Source organism: Convolutriloba macropyga, chromosome 4 (genome assembly GCF_964194025.1).
Source record: "Convolutriloba macropyga chromosome 4, txConMacr16.3, whole genome shotgun sequence".
Lineage (NCBI taxonomy): Eukaryota > Metazoa > Xenacoelomorpha > Acoela > Convolutidae > Convolutriloba > Convolutriloba macropyga.
Window position 1 is genome coordinate 63,052,674 of NC_134471.1, and position 15,727 is coordinate 63,068,400.

Here is a 15,727-nt window from a genome sequence, read left to right on the forward strand (position 1 = left end):
TGACGGTTTAGGGGCTTCCAGTGGCTGTATTGAGAATACCAGTGGGTTATGCTTCAAGAGATCTTGACAAGGCCACTCTTTTTCTTCGGAGCGGAGAAATGATGGTCCACTCAACCAACGAGAAGTTGCATTCATCTGTCGAACCTCATAGCCTCTTGAGCCGTCATCAGCGGGATTATCAGAAGAAGCGATGTAGCGCCAATTGAGAGATGAAGAGACGTCGAGAGTCTTTGCTAGTCTATTGGCAACGAAAATTTGATGCCGCATTTCTGGAGTTCTCAACCAATGGAGTAAAGTTGTACTATCGGACCAGAAAAAGTAATTTCCAATTTCCAAATCTTGCTGTTCTTTGATAAACTGAGCTAATTGCGAGCCATACACTGCCGCTTGCAACTCCAGGTTTGGAATAGTCATCCTCTTGATCGGAGCTACTCTGGCTTTGCCCATCATGAACACTACATCAACTGTTTTATCAACGTACTCAGTTCTTAGATAAGACACTGCTGATAGAGCATACTCTGAAGCGTCTGTGAACGTGTGAAGAGCTGTTGACTGAATTTTCGTGTTTCTACGGAAGAGAGCACGTGGAATGCTGATATTCTGATAAGTTGGAAGTTCGTTTTTGAATTGGAGAAAGTCTGGGAACTGCTGAACGTCCAGAGGTGCGTCCCATTGTGGACCTTTATTCCAAATCGCTTGCAATATTTTCCTCACTCTGATTGTTAAAGGGGCTATAACGCCAAGGGGATCAAAAATTGAAGCGACGAACTTCAAAAGTTTCCTCTGGGTTGTGAATTGATCATTGGGGAACCTTTTCAAAAGCCTTTTGTGAATGATGTACTCGTCCGTGCTCGCGTTCCACGGTAAACCCAAAACTTTTTGAGCTTGAGGTGATGGTAGATCAGGCTTCGAAAGATTTTCGTTTGCGACGTTTTTCAAGAACTCGTCTGAATTAGAGTTCCACTTTGTGAGGTTGAAACCACCAAATGAAAGACACTCTTTGGTGCTGTTCATAACGTTTACAGCACTTTCAACGTCTGCTGTCGAGATATATAGGTCATCCATGTAAACATTACGCTCAATGACGTGCAAAACTTGAGGAAATTTGTCCTGATTGCCACGTGCTGAACGACGAGGAGCGTAGGACGCTATGCATGGGGAAGATGTTGCGCCGAAGATATGACGTGTGTATTGATACTCTTCGATTTTGCCATTGTGATTCCAGAGAAACCAATGAAACGCACGATCAGAGGGAGCAACTTTAATTTGCATAAACATTTGCTCAATGTCTTCTGAAATTGCCACTTGTTGCTCGCGGAATCTTAATATGACTCCCACAAGATTACTCAACAAATCGGGTCCCTACAAAAGGTTTGAATTCAAGGATTGACCTTGAAAACACTGGAAGCATTGGTGACTCTCCTGATTTTTCCGGGTTTGTTATTTGAAACGGGATGATGAGGAAGATAAGAACATGCTGTTTCTTTGTCTGTAGCTGGATCAACTTTGACAACATAACCATTTTGAGGATCTTTCTGGAGCGTCTCCTCGTACATACTTTGTAGATCTGGTTTTGTTGAGAGCTTTTTGTTTAATTGCTTTAACTGTTTTTCTGCTAGCCATCTGTTGTTTGGTAACTTGGCGTTTTCCTTCCAAAGAAGGCCTATTTCGTAGTGACCATCAGAAAAGTTTAGTCGACTCAAGGATTTGCAGAGCTTTTTCATTATTTTTAGACATAGCCCCTTTTGATGAAACTATACCGTAGTTCTCAATCTTCATCCACTGTTGTACTTTTGTGAAAAGTTCATTGTCTAGATGAGGATGAGAGTTGATTTGTGTTTTGAACACTGGATTATGTTCGTCTGCTGTGACGCTAGTTTTACCTGCACATGTCCATCCTAGAGGAGTTTCTACAGCCCAGGGCGTGTTTTTTGGGCCTTTAATCACCTTACTGTAATGGATCAGTTCCAGATTGTCGATGCCGATGATTATTGAGACTTTATTTTCATCAACATTAGGGAACGAAATGTGATTGAGATGTTCAAATTTCTTGCAAAGCTTGTTCAGCTCATTAGTGTTAACAGGGTTCATATTCAAATCGGTTACTGCCAAGACTTCGTTTACAAGGATTAGTGTCTTATTAGACTGATAGGGTTTAATTTTTAAAGACACTGGAGAACAATCTATTTCTTTTGTTGTGTGGTAGTCACTAATAGGCATCTTGCCAAAAGTGTTCATATCAATACCTAGAATCAGAGCTGCGGATTGGAGGAGGAGGCTCTGGCAACTTCCGTTGTCGAGATAAGCATATGTCTCAAACGTTTTCTCCCCGTTAGACAGTTGAACTGGTAAGAAAGCAACTTGACCTGTGCCATGCAGTTGAACCGATTTAACTGTTGAAGAGGGTCGGATTGCTTGATTTTTTGCAATGAAGCTTTCATGGAGCATTGTGTGGTGCTTTTTGCCGCAGTCGGCAGAGCGACAAACATTTTTTGATGTGCATTGTTGTACATGGTGTCTACCAAAACAGTTCAAACATAGTTTCAATTTTTTCACGTGTTCTCGTCTATCGAGTGGAGACAGATCTTGGAAATGAGAACATTTGTATAAATACTGACAGCTACCGTGTTTTGGACAAACGACACCTTTCGCAGAGCTTGGTTGAAAGCTAATTGACGGCTTTGTGCGTTGATCCTGGTGTGATCTGTTGGACGGACGATTGAATTGGTTTTGCTGATTCGATTGTTTCCAAAGGTTGTTTGAGGCCTATGAATGAGTGCTTGGAGGTTGAGCTGATGCACAAGAGGTGGTTAAATCTCTGCAAGCCTTTGCATAGATCAGCAGCCACTCCGAAAGCTCTTTCAGAGATGGTTGAAGTAAACTTCTTTCCAAAACGTGCTTATTCCATTCCAAGCGGACTGGTGTTGGAAGCTTGTTTAAGGCTTGATTGACATTTGTAGTGGAATGTATGTCATGGTTGAATCCAAGTTGCTGAAATGTGTCCACAAGGGTTAAAAGGAAAGCAGAGAACTGCGTATAACTGTCTGGGATTGTCAGGTTAGGGGGTCTAAAATGTGACAGTTTTTCGAGGAAGGCATTGACAATCCTGTTCGGATTACCAAAATGTTCTTCCAGTCGTGCTAAAGCGGGTGCGTACAGACTGCCATTGCAGCCATAGCCGTCAACCAGTGCTTTTGCTTCTCCAATCAAGAGCGATTGCAGATGAATCATTTTTTCTGCAGAGGACATTGGAGAACGATCAATTGTTGCTTGAAACACACTGAACCACTTTAACCAACTTAATGGATCTCCATCAAACTTTGTTGCCTGTAACTTCGGAACCGATTTCTGTAAACAAGAAGACATTGAGGTAGGAGTCTGAGGCACAATACCAACTGTTGGAAGTGTAAAGGATGGTTGCGAAATTCTGATTGGCGGATTTAAAGAAGTTTGGGCCGCCTGATGAGAAACATGGAATGAGGGAAATGCGCCGTCGATTTTTGCGGAAGTGAAATTGAAGCCACCAGAGTAACTCCAGACAAGGCATTGTTGATGGTGCTGGTGCCTGATACGTCAGCAGATGTGGTGGTGAGTTGTTGCGACAAATTTGCCGGCGGCAAAATTGTTTGAATCTCCCATTAAGCTACTGGGTGCAGCATTGTTAGGGAAGGATTCACTGTACCAACTGTATTCAGCGGGTGCTGAGAAAATGTTGGTTGTTAGGGATGTGTCAGTATGAGTTCGATAACTGCTGTTGTCAAAAGGTCACCCTCGGGATGTTATTTGTTTGGTTCGTTTGTGGTGCGGACACAAGTTCCTTTTTGTATTTTCGGTATGCGGAAGTAGTCTTCCGCATCTTGAATTTGAGTTTGCTCAAATGAGAGCATAGAGTTTCTGCATCAGATGATGGTTCTTTGTCTAAAATTTTCTGAATTGTAAATTCGTACTTCTCCTGAAGTTCCTTGATTTCAATATGGCTTCGGATGTAATAAATTCGATGCACGAATCGATTTCACTTTCGTACATCAACTTTAAGTTGGTCAGACGTTTTAAATGGTGATCTTCAGAGACCTGCTGGTGACTTTCGGTGTTGTCGTCTGAGTATTGTGTCTGCGAATTTGAGGAGATCATTGTTTGGTTGTTACTTCCTGTGGATTTTCCAAATCTAGTAAAAACCGTTGAATTTCACCGGTCTAACAAAGAAAGCTTCTTTCTTCGAAGCGCTGCGAAACTTTGTCAGCAATTCTGTTAGAACCTGCAATACCTACCTGGAAAACCTACCTGATTACCTAAAAACCTACTAGATACCTACCTGAAACCTAACCAGAGACCAAATTGAAAACTACCTGAAAAAAAACGAGCTGAATACCTAAAATCTACCAAATACCTACTTGGACCTACCTGCAACCTAACCGAAACCTACTCAATAACTTACCGGATACCACTGAAACCTACCTTATACCACCAGAGGAACCTACCTGAAAACCTAACCGATTACTCTAAAACAACCCTACCTGGATATGCCTACCTGGAACCTACCTGCAACCTACCTGATATGTATTCAATAACCTACCTGATACCACTTAAACCTACCTGATAACACCAGAGAAAGGTACCTGAAAAACCGAAACCTGCCTGAATACCCTACCAATGCCGACTCTACATAGCATTTGGAAAAAATATATAGTTCAGAATAAGGTCGTTGTTTTTCCGGACATAAAAACAAAGAGAATGCTGTTGAAACGTGTTCGGTGCGCTCGTGTGTGTTACGCTCGTTTCGTAAAATTGGGAACGGATATTAAAGCGCTCAGTCAGAATTACCGGAAAATGCAAGAAGGTAAAATTGTTAAAACATCAAATTTTTGTCAGTAATTTTTGGTCATATCCGGAAAAATTTCTCAGGTCGCAAGAAAGGGGTGAATAATCAAACGGGCGAAAAAACAACAGGGAAAGATAAATAATAATGAAATAAGAAAGCCCAGTTAATTATATGAAGCTCGTCTCGTGATGGAATGGGTGTTCTCCCGGGTGTTGGATGGGATGGGTTTCTTCTAAAATTTCCTTCTCTACCCTTTTTACGAGAAAAAAAATCTTCGAGGAAATTTTAGATCCTTTGTCTTTTTCGTTGGGCGTCAGAATGTCACATTGACCGCCTTAAGTATACTCAGGAAATCATTTTGCTTATTTGAATTAATAATGATGATACAAGCGTCTAAGATAAATAAATCAGTTCTCAGTTTTTTAGTTTTTTGTGTGTTGAAATACGACTGCTTTTCTTTGCTTCCTTTTGTTTTGTCACTTCTTCTCTTAACCATTGAAGGTCTGTTTCGGGCAAAGATCCATAATAGTGCATAGATGTTCTCTAATTAATTGGGCATCAATGATGTATTGATGACAACAATTCAAAGAGTTTGAATTGTATTGGGGCGCTGTCTTTTTTTTAAGATCTGTTCACACATTTTCATGATTTTTGATGTCAAATTGGAGTAGTGATTTTGGTCACGCGGAAACGGGAAGTGGAGCAAAAAAGCGAGTGGTTTTGCGGCGTGAAATTTTTTCGCTCTAGTTTTAAAGTAGAGTGAGAAAACGGTGTTTGAACAAAAATTCGCTTTCTCGCTAGTGGTTTTTTGTTCACATGCGGCAATTTCACTTTGATAGATACTTTTTTTCGATTTTTTGGATCGGATTTTCTAAATGGTTTTTCCAATCTATTCATAGTCCGTTTTAGGTCTAGTTTTCTTTTAAGTCAATGAAAATTCTTTGAATTGTACGTCAGGACTTGTCCTGCTATGTTTTTTTGTTTCGTCGTCTGACGCTCTTTTTTCGTTTTGCATTTGTTCACACAGCAAAGCTGAAAAAGTCAAATTTTCTGAATGTCTTCTTCCTCTCACTAACGGCATTTGCGCGGGTGACGTCATTTCTCTCTCGCTTTAGCAAAAGTCTTTAGGTTATTTGCGTGATCAGATTTTGATCATACGTGACTTACTCACACTCAATAAAATGACTTGCACTTTAAACTTAAGTTTAATTTGAATTTGTTTAAGTTCAAAGAACTCCTATGTGCAGTAAAGGTCCTTAATAAGAGGCTTCTGTGGAATGAATTTAAACAAGCTTTATTAATTTATCGCTGAATGTTTTTAGCCTAGTTTTTTGAGCGGTGTCGATTTTTCTTTCAATTTAGATCTGTATCTATTTCTATCTCTATTATATGGCACGCAGGTCTATTCTTTCGCTGCTATTCCGGCAATCTGCCGGCTATGTTTTTTATTTTTTCGATTTGATTTTTTTCTGGATGGTTTTCCCAATCCATTCATAGTCCGTTCTAGGTCTAGTTTTCTGTTTAGCCAATGAAAATTCTTTGAATTGTACGTCAGGACTTGTCCTTCTATGTTTTTTTTCTGAAGGCTTAGTAAAGTAAAGTTTAATATTGTGAATTGTCCTGATTTCCCTTCAAGATGTCCTTCTTGCAGGGAAACCTTCTTGCTTTTAATTATCATATTTGATTTCCCTGGTTCCCACGATTGTATGAAACCTGGGAAGTGGAGACCCGGAAAGAAGCCGATTTTTTAAATGGGTTAGTTTGTCGGATAAGACGGAAAGTTGGTTTGCAAATGCTTGTTTCCGAACTGGATATTTGTAAAGCTATTGTAGAAGTCGTTTGTTCGTTTGTTAAGGTGTAACTACTTACTGGATCAGATCTCTGGGAGTCAGGGTGCCCCACCCGTGATGCCAACTGAAGTGGGTGTAGCAGGTATGAATAGTCTTCTCACTATTCTTAATAATTCACAATAATTTAAAAAGCTTTTATTTTGAGTTTCACACTTACACAAATAGGATACATTAAAATTTATAAATACAGGTATAAGTGTGGACAGTGATTAATAATTAACAGCCGCTTCAGCTTCTCAACCGGCTATTATAGCGCTCTTATTTTTTACAATTCAAAGAATTTGAATTGTATTGGGGCGCTGTCTTTTTTTAAAGATCTGTTCAAACATTTTCATGATTTATGAAGTCGAATTACAGTATCGATTTTGGTCACACTCAAACAGGAAGCGGAACGAAAACGCGAGTGGTTTTGCGGCGTGAAATTTTTCACTGTAATTTTAAAGTAGAGTGAGAAAATGGTGTTTGAGCAAAAATTCGCTTTCTCGCTAGTGGTTTTTTGTTCACATGCTGCAATTTGACTTTGATTTTTACTGTTTTTTTGATTTTTTTGGATCGGATTTTTTTTCTAATTGGTTTTCCCAATCCATGCATAGTTCATTATAGGCCTAGTTTTTTGTTCAAACCAAATCTCCATTTCTGGCTAGTGGTTTTTGTTCACATGCGACATTTTTACCTTGATTTTCTGTTTTTTTTTTTAATTTTTTAAATCTGATTTTAGAAATGGTTTTTGCCAATTCACTCATAGTCCGCTCTAGATCAAGGTTTTGTTTAGTCAACGAAATTTCTTTGAATTGTACGTCAGGACTTGTCCTGCTATGTTCTTTACAATTCAAAGAATTTGAATTGTATTCGGGCGTTGTCTTTTTTTAAGATCTGTTCACACATTTTCATGATTTTTGAAGTCAAATTGGAGTAGTGAAATTGGTCACGCCGAAACCATAAGTGGAGCGAAAAAGCGGGTGGTTTTGTGGCCTGAAACTTACTAATTTTATAGTAGAGTGAGAAAAAGGTGTTTGAACAAAAATGCGCTTTCTCACTTGTAGTTTTTTGTTCACATTTGGCATTTTCACTTTGATTTTTACTGTTTTTTCGATTTTTGGTTCGGATTTTTTTCTAAACGGTTTTCCCAATCCATTCACAGTTCATTCAAGGCCTAGTTCTTTTGTTTGAACCCAACTTCCATTTTGTCGCTCGTGGTTTCTTGGTCACCTGTGGCGTTTTCACACTAATTTTCTGTTTTTTTTTTGTTTTTTTAATCCGGGTTTTTTAGAATTGGTTTTCCCAATTCACTCATAGTCCGCTCTAGGTCAAGGTTTTATTTAGTTAACGAAATTTCTTTCAATTGTACGTCAGGACTTGTCCTGCTATGTATTTTACTATTCGAAGAATTTGAATTGTATTGGGGCGCTGTCTTTTTTTAAGATCTGTTCACTCATTTTCATGATTTTTATAGTCAAATTGGAGTTGTGAGTTCGGTCACGACGAAACAGGAAGTGGAGCGAAAAAGCGAGTGGTTTTGCGGCGTGAAATGTTGTGACTCTATTTTTTAAAGTAGAGTGAGAAACAGTGTTTGAACAAAATTTCGCTTTCTCGCAAGTGGTTTTTTGTTCACATGCGTCAGTTTCACTTTGATTTGTACTGTTTTTTATTTTTGGATCGGATTGTTTTCTAAATGGTTTTACCAATCCATTTATAATTGATTCTGGGCCTAGTTTTTTGTTTGAACTGAATTTCCATTTCTCGCTAGTGGTTTTCTGTTCACATGCGGCATTTTGACATTGATTTTCTGTTTTGTTTTATTTTTTTGATCTGATTTTTTTTGGAAATGGTTTTCCCAATTCACTCATAGTCTCCTCTAGGTCTAGTTTTTGTCTAGTTAATGAAAATTCTTTGAATTATACATCAGTACTTGTCCTGCTATGTTTTTTTACTTCTTGGAAATTTTTTTGCTTTATCTTAGTTCACAGCTTGTTCAACATTTTGCGTGAAATCTTTTTGACTTCTCTAGGCTAGTTTAACTTTTCTCACTTTCTGCTGAGTGGTTTTTAGACAGCAGTTGCTCAGCAAAGCAATTCAAAATGAACAGAGTCAGTATGAAGTAACGAAATCAGAAATAGAAACGGGATAAACCCATAAAGCCCAATTTTAGATGCTCGTCACTCGAACTTTGTTCTTAGTTACCATCTCTTATGCTTATTGGTTTTGATAATAGCCCTTGTGTCGCCTCACGCCGAAACAGGACTATGTTTAGCTCCAAAATGACATCAAAGTAGTTCGCGCTCCAAAATGACATCAAAGTAGTTCGCGCGTTAAAATCATTTTTCACTAGTTTTTTCTCTTCTTTCAATCCCAATCTTGGTTATGGGAATCAACAGAAGCTATTTTCCGCAATCTGCCGGGTATGTTTGCGTGTTGAAAAAGAATTGTTAGGAAATGATTTGAGGGAAGATTTACTACAAAGTCTTGATGAGTGGATATAAACCAGTCCAGAAGACGAGCATTCAACATCTACCTGTCACCCGCTACTCATAGACAACAAAGCTTCTCGGATCAGCTTTGTTCTATTTATGAATCTACCTAGATTTTTCTATATGTAGTTGTGTTGACAGGGATGGTGAGTGGAGTGGTTCCTCTCACGACTTCCACGGTTGATATTCTGAGGAGTGTGAACAGCATGGTGGAGGCACAACTCATCTGGAGTATGGAGAACATCCAGACAGACCAGTTCCCAATTGTCATGAATGCCATCCAACAACTCAGGTGCTCAACTAGTGGTCATACTTCTCTCTTCATTGTATACGCTAATTGTAAATTCATAAAATGCAATCATAATATCTATGTCACTCTTTGTTTCATGTAGTCCTGCTCTTTTGAGAGCTTTAGAATAGAATGCTTTCCTACAAAACAAAATTGCCATTTTTTGGAAATCGGGCATAAATTTATAAGGGCTTTTCCATTGAGATTTTTGTTAAGATGAAATATAGATAAATTTTTAGTATAAGGTTTTTCGAAACTTAAAGTTTCGAAACTTGTTTTTGCACCATTCTCTGAATTCAATTGATCCAAATGAATTCGACAATAGCTTTTTGATCTATGCTTTCGTCTGTGATAACTACTTATAAATGAATATTTACCTTAAATGTTTAGAAATTGATTGGCATACAATGTTTATTAAGTGCTTATGTATATTTTCTTTAATACGTAGTTTGAAGCAATTATTGAAAAAATATTGGTCTTTTTTGTGCAAAATTTTTGCTTGACTGCTTTGACTTTTCGAGTGACTTTGACTCCATTCACTTCCCCTGATCTAAGTTTTTCTCATTCTTAAGTGTCAGTAGCTGAACTCACACTACTAAAAAGGCACTTCACTACTAAAAGTCAAATAAAAACTGCCGAAATTGGTGTAATTTTATTAGTAGTTATTGTGGTATATAATAACCTACCTATAATGACGTCATTTGAAGCTCCCTTTAGTGACTTTAGTTACCCCCCCCCCCTCCCCCCTCTGACTAAAGCAGGCTGCAATAGATTTGAGCTCCCGTTTGTCGTTCAGAAGCAATTCTTTCGACGGTAGTCGGTTATTTCTTATATGCACGTGTGTGCAAGACGGGGCCTTGTGTGTGTTTAAATCGAGTATGGCGTGTCAATGGTTCATGTGTTGGGTTGTTTGTAGGCAGCAGTACCCACGTGACTACCTCATCCCATCCACTCCTGTCTTCAGAAATGAAAAGGGACAGAGGATGGAGCCCAAGACCAAATGGAGACCACCTCTCCAACAGAAGGTATTTCACACGTCTCTCAACGATCATTCTATGCTCATTTGATGCATTTGAAGTAGAGGATGGAGCTGACGTATATTGTGTCAATTTTGGGGCTAGGAACTTTATGCCAGCGAAACTTTTTATTAAGACGCTGGTGGACGATTTTTTTATCTTCAGCGGTGATAATCAAAAGTGCTAATCATTCAATGCTCTTGAAAAATAGAATCAATTAAAAGCATAATTATAGCATTTAATTAAAAGAACAAATTTTTCTGATTTTAGTTTTGTTTTTTTACTATTTCTTTGAGACTGCAGATCTACGAAACTATCGCGGATATTTTCTGGCAATCTGCCAGTTTTGTTTTTATTAACAGCCGCGCTCAGTTGCTCAGCCGGCTATTATAGCTCTCCTGTTTTTTTTGTTTCGTCAAATGAAAATTTGTTGCGCATTACCTCATTTTGCCCCCTTTTTGACATTTTGCATAAACTATTTTCGACTTCTATAGTGTAGTTTCATTCTTTGCACATTCTGCACAAATTGCTTTTAAACAGCAGTTGCTCAGCAAAGCCATCTAAAGTGAACAGATTTAGTATCGAAGAACGAAGTGAAAATGGAAACGGCATAAACCCATAAAGCCCAATTTTAGATGAACGCTACTTGAGTTTTATTTTAATAAGTCTTAGTTATTATCTCAAGTACGTTTTGGCATAGATACTAGCCCCTGGCTCTTCTTATTAGGAAAGAGTAGTTTATATTACTACGAAATCCAATCAAAGTTTTTTCATTGTTTTTCTGTTGCTTCAATCCCAAATAGTGTTATGGAAATCAATGGCGGCTATTTTCGGACAATCGGCCAGATATGTTTTCTGTTGAATAATCACATCGCATTGACAATGACAGGTCTCATCATTTGCGAGTGAGGCATAAATTAGACTAGTTTTTTATTCGAGTTTATGGCTAGTGGTTTTCATGACTTTGATACTATTGGATCTAAAATTTTTGACATGCTTTGCAAGTATTTTTTGTAGTTTTTGTTTTCTTATCATTTAGTCTCATTAGCGTTACGTCTCATAGGTTTCTAATAGGAATATTTTAATCGTTTTGTTTGTTTTAGTTCATAGCTAATGCCTTCAGACACTAATTGTTTCCATGGAATTGAATCGATTTTTAAGTTTTCAGTTTTTTTGTTTTAGTTCTGTCTTACCTCTCATTGTTGTTTCTGACAAGGCTGATCAGTTGCTACTGAGGCATAAATAATTCTAATTAATTGATTGAGTTCACAGTGCAAATTTTTTCTTGACTTGGTCATTATTTATGTTAAAATTTACTGCCAATTGCTTTTTCGTTGTTAATAACGGGTGTCATCGGTTGCTGATGAAAATTAAATTGATCTTAATAATTTTGCCAATCCATAGCTTTTGCTTTCTGTGAAGTTGACACTATTTTTTTGCAAAGGTTCTTTTCATGTTTTTGAAATTTTGCCAAAGTTTTTTTGTTTTTTTATCGTTTGGTCTTATCAATAACAGGTTTCATTGGTTGCTGATGTTGAGTAAATTTAATTTTTCGTTTTATTTCAAAGCAGATTTTTTTAATTGATACTCTTCCAAGAAATAAAAGCTGGTTTTTATTTTTTTCTTGTTGTTTTTGTTTGTTTGTTTTTTTGTTTTTCTTTTAGTGTTATCGCTTAGCCTAAAAATAAAAGTCTTTACTTGACTTCTAGTGAGCAGTACTTCTGTTAACTTCCTTGGTTCTACTGTTAGCTAATGTTGTCTCTTTCGTTGAATGAGATAACATTTGTTTTCGAAATGTTCAAAAACCCGTGAATCTTTTTAACCTTTTGTGTAGCTCTTTTAACCAGTTACCAGTTATTAGAACTGCGACAATGTATTTTATTACGTCTAAATTTTCGCGATAAAGTGTGGCTAAGGATTTGCCGGGGATGTGGTTGTGGTATTCTCGTACTTTGATCCCAGTGACTTTCTGCTTTTGGACATTTTTTGCTTTCACCACTTTTTTACATTGTCTGTTATTGATTCCCAGAAGGTTGTTGTATTCTGTACTCATTCTATGAAATTTTAAAACAGTATTTTATAAAGTGTTGTTATTTTCAATGATTTTTAAAACACTAAATCGCCGAAAGAGTATTTTATTGATTTGTTTTCATTTAATTGTGTCATTTTTGCGCATTTAGGGTCATGAACTTTGTTCATTGTCATAGTTGTTGGTGTAAAGATGATCGTTGTCTGGTCAATAGTTAATTGATTTCGTTGGATTGTAATTCAATAACTGTCCTATGTCTTTGAATTTGTCGGGAAAAAAATTTCCGCGTACTTTTTATTTTCTCTAGACTTGTTTTTGTTTCGTTTAGAGACTTATTTGCTCGGCAAAGCAATCTAAATTGAACGGATTAAAAGACTCAATCACGAACAGAAGCGGGATAAACCCATAATGCCCTCTATTTGAACTTCGTTCTTATGAGTCATAGTTACCATCTCCTTTGCTCATTGGCAATGATACTAGCCCCTCTATCGCCTCATTAAAAAACAGGAGTGTCTAACAATGGAATGATATCCAATTGTTTTTTTGCCTTGAGAATATTTTTTTAAAGTCAATTTTCATTTTTTCTGTTTTCCTATAACAAACGGGGTTATGGGAGTCAATGGCGGCTGTTTTCCAATATTCCGCTGGGTCTGTTTTATGTGTTTCTTGATAAAATACTATTCCATGAATGTATGTGATGTATCTGTATGCATATGTGCGTGCTTGAGTTTTTGTTTGTGTATTAAAGTTTTTGTTTGATTGTTTTGTATGTTTGTGTGTGTGTGTGTGTGTTATTTTTCGATTGGTTTTCAACATTGAGTTTGAGTTTTGTCGTGTGCTGTCTTTTTTTAAGATGTGTTTTTGCAGTCTCTGAATTTTGACTGAAATTCCAAAAATGAACGATGATTTCTATAACGCCAAAGTATTAAAATGTGTCCCTTGAGTGTCAGTTTCTTCAAACTGTTCAAGCGAAATGAGGGTGTTAACAAAGTTTTGATTGTCAAGATTTGTATTTGTGATGGGAAGCTTTCTCTAAAATTCCCGGACTATGCATTTTGTGATCTAGTTGTTGCGCTTTTGTTGGATTTTGGTGTCTTTCTGGCCTTCAGGCTCTACAGTTTTTTAAGAAAATGCCAGTTTTGTTGGTTTTATTAACCGTTTACGCGTTCTATTTTCTTATTGTTAAAGCCCTAGTGATTTTTTGACAAAAAGAAAGTTGGTATCTGTTTTCATCAAATTTCTGAGTAGATATGTGGCGTTTGCTTTTTGGCCACAACAGTTTTTTTTAAGTTTTCTGTTGTTTGCTCTGTTGAATTAGTTTTCGTTTCAATGTTTTTGACACTAAAAATAGGTGCTATGGCTTGATATTTTAAATATTGCCTAGCTTTTGTTGTTTTGGTCTTTATTAATAGCCCCGTCCTCAATTCCAGGCGGCTATTATAGCGCTCCTAATTTTTTTACCATTCTGAGAATTTGAATTGTATTGGGGCGCTGTCTTTTTTTAAGATCTGTTTAAGATCAATTTGGTGTGGTGATTTTGGTCACGCCGAAACAGGAAGGGGAGCGAAAAAGCGAGTGGTTTCGCGGCGCGAAATTTTTTCACTCTTATTTTAAAGTAGAGTGAGAAAACGGCGTTTGAACAAAAATTCGTTTTATCGCTAGTGGTTTTTTGTTCACATGCGGCGATTTCACTTTGATTTATACAATTTTTTCGATTTTTTTGGATCGGGTTTTTTCTTAATGATTTTCCCAATCCATTAATAGCTCATTTTAGGCCTAATTTTTTGTGTGAACCAAATTTTCATATCTGGCTAGTGGTGTTTTGTTCAAATGCGGATTTTCTGTTTTTTTTTTAATTTTTTTATCTGATTTATTTTCGAAATGGTTTTCCCAATTCACTCATAGTCCGTTATAAGTCGTTTATTGTTTAGTCAATGAAAATTCTTTTGAATTGTACGTCAGGACTTGTCCTGCAATGTTTTTTTACGTCGTCTAACAGATTTTTGTTTCGTCTTACCCTGACTTCTTGGAATTGACTTTTTCAATGACTTAGCTCACTCAAAAAAATGACTTCTGAACTCACTTATGGAACTTTAAATTTTATGAACATTTACTTATTATGGTCAATAGTGTGTATCTAAGTAGTGCCAAACATACTTGCCCTAATTCTTGATTATTAGAGTCTTGAGTTTTTGATTTTGAAGATTAATTTTGGGATCTTCTCCGTTTTTGCCCCCAGCACGTTATGCGCCCCCAGTTACAGAGCACGTGCCATTACAAACGGAAGAGATCCTAAATTTGAAAAGCCCTATTAGGGCTTTCTCCTTATAGAGCTTACGTGTCTCATAAAAATGACAGTCCAAAGCTAACCCAAAAAGTCTTGTGGTCTATTAAAGGACTGGTGGTCGATCTGTCGGTCTATCTAATCTCTTTAGTTGTTTCAATTCATGGAAGGCCCCAAGCGTCTATCGCGGCTATTTTCCGGCAATCTGGTGGCTATGTTTTCTCATGTAGGTTGCAGAGATGTTTTTTCAATCCTAAATCTTGGTTGTTCTTAGAGATAACTTTTAAGAGCAGTAAATTATAATGGTTTGTTAAATTATCAGTTCCTTCTGATCGGCTGTAAGGCCTATGTGTAAAGTTTTCTATTTCTGCAGTTCGGCTGTACTCTATCGAGTTTTGTTGTTCAATTTTCTATTGTATAAAGAGAAGCACTCATTTTTCCTAAACAGTTCGACAATGTTTCGACAATTTACGACAATGTTTCCCGTTTTTTAATACATTAGTGTCTGCTTCGCTTGTGTGGTTTTATCTCGTTGTTGTTTTGAGAATGTTCTTTCGAATTTAGGAGCTGCCCAATGTCCGTTTCAATTAACGAGATATTTTAATTCGCCGCTGTCATCTACTCACACAGCTGATATTTACCCGCTCTGAATTTTAAATTGCCTTACGAATTTTCCACGTTTTTCATTTTACTCAGGGCGTATTTTTGACCTCTGGAGTTTGCCTACTTCATTAAGTATTTTAACTGAATAGTTTTAGGAACTGTGCGAATTTTAGTAAATACAGTCTATATCAAAAATATGAAACAGGAAGAAATGGGTTAATCTTGCACCAACCAAGACTTAGGGCTTCATTCTATCAAAGTTTCGTAAAAGGCGTGACGTTCATTTCATTATTTATGCGAGTATCCATCATTTTTATCTATTGCAATTGATATAAAATTAAAGAAGTGAGTCTTATTTATGATGTGAAA

The 15,727-nt window shown here is 37.1% G+C and overlaps 1 protein-coding gene across 1 annotated transcript in view; it reads left to right on the plus strand.

Moving 5' to 3' along the window:
* LOC142338601 (uncharacterized) overlaps nucleotides 1-15,727 on the plus strand; it is a 55,091-nt gene that overhangs the window by 6,039 nt on the left and 33,325 nt on the right. The window contains exons 2-4 of the mRNA XM_075388423.1: nucleotides 6,675-6,751; nucleotides 9,279-9,429; nucleotides 10,343-10,451. Of these exons, the coding sequence (XP_075244538.1) occupies nucleotides 6,675-6,751; nucleotides 9,279-9,429; nucleotides 10,343-10,451 (337 nt within the window). The remainder of the gene's footprint in view (nucleotides 1-6,674; nucleotides 6,752-9,278; nucleotides 9,430-10,342; nucleotides 10,452-15,727) is intronic.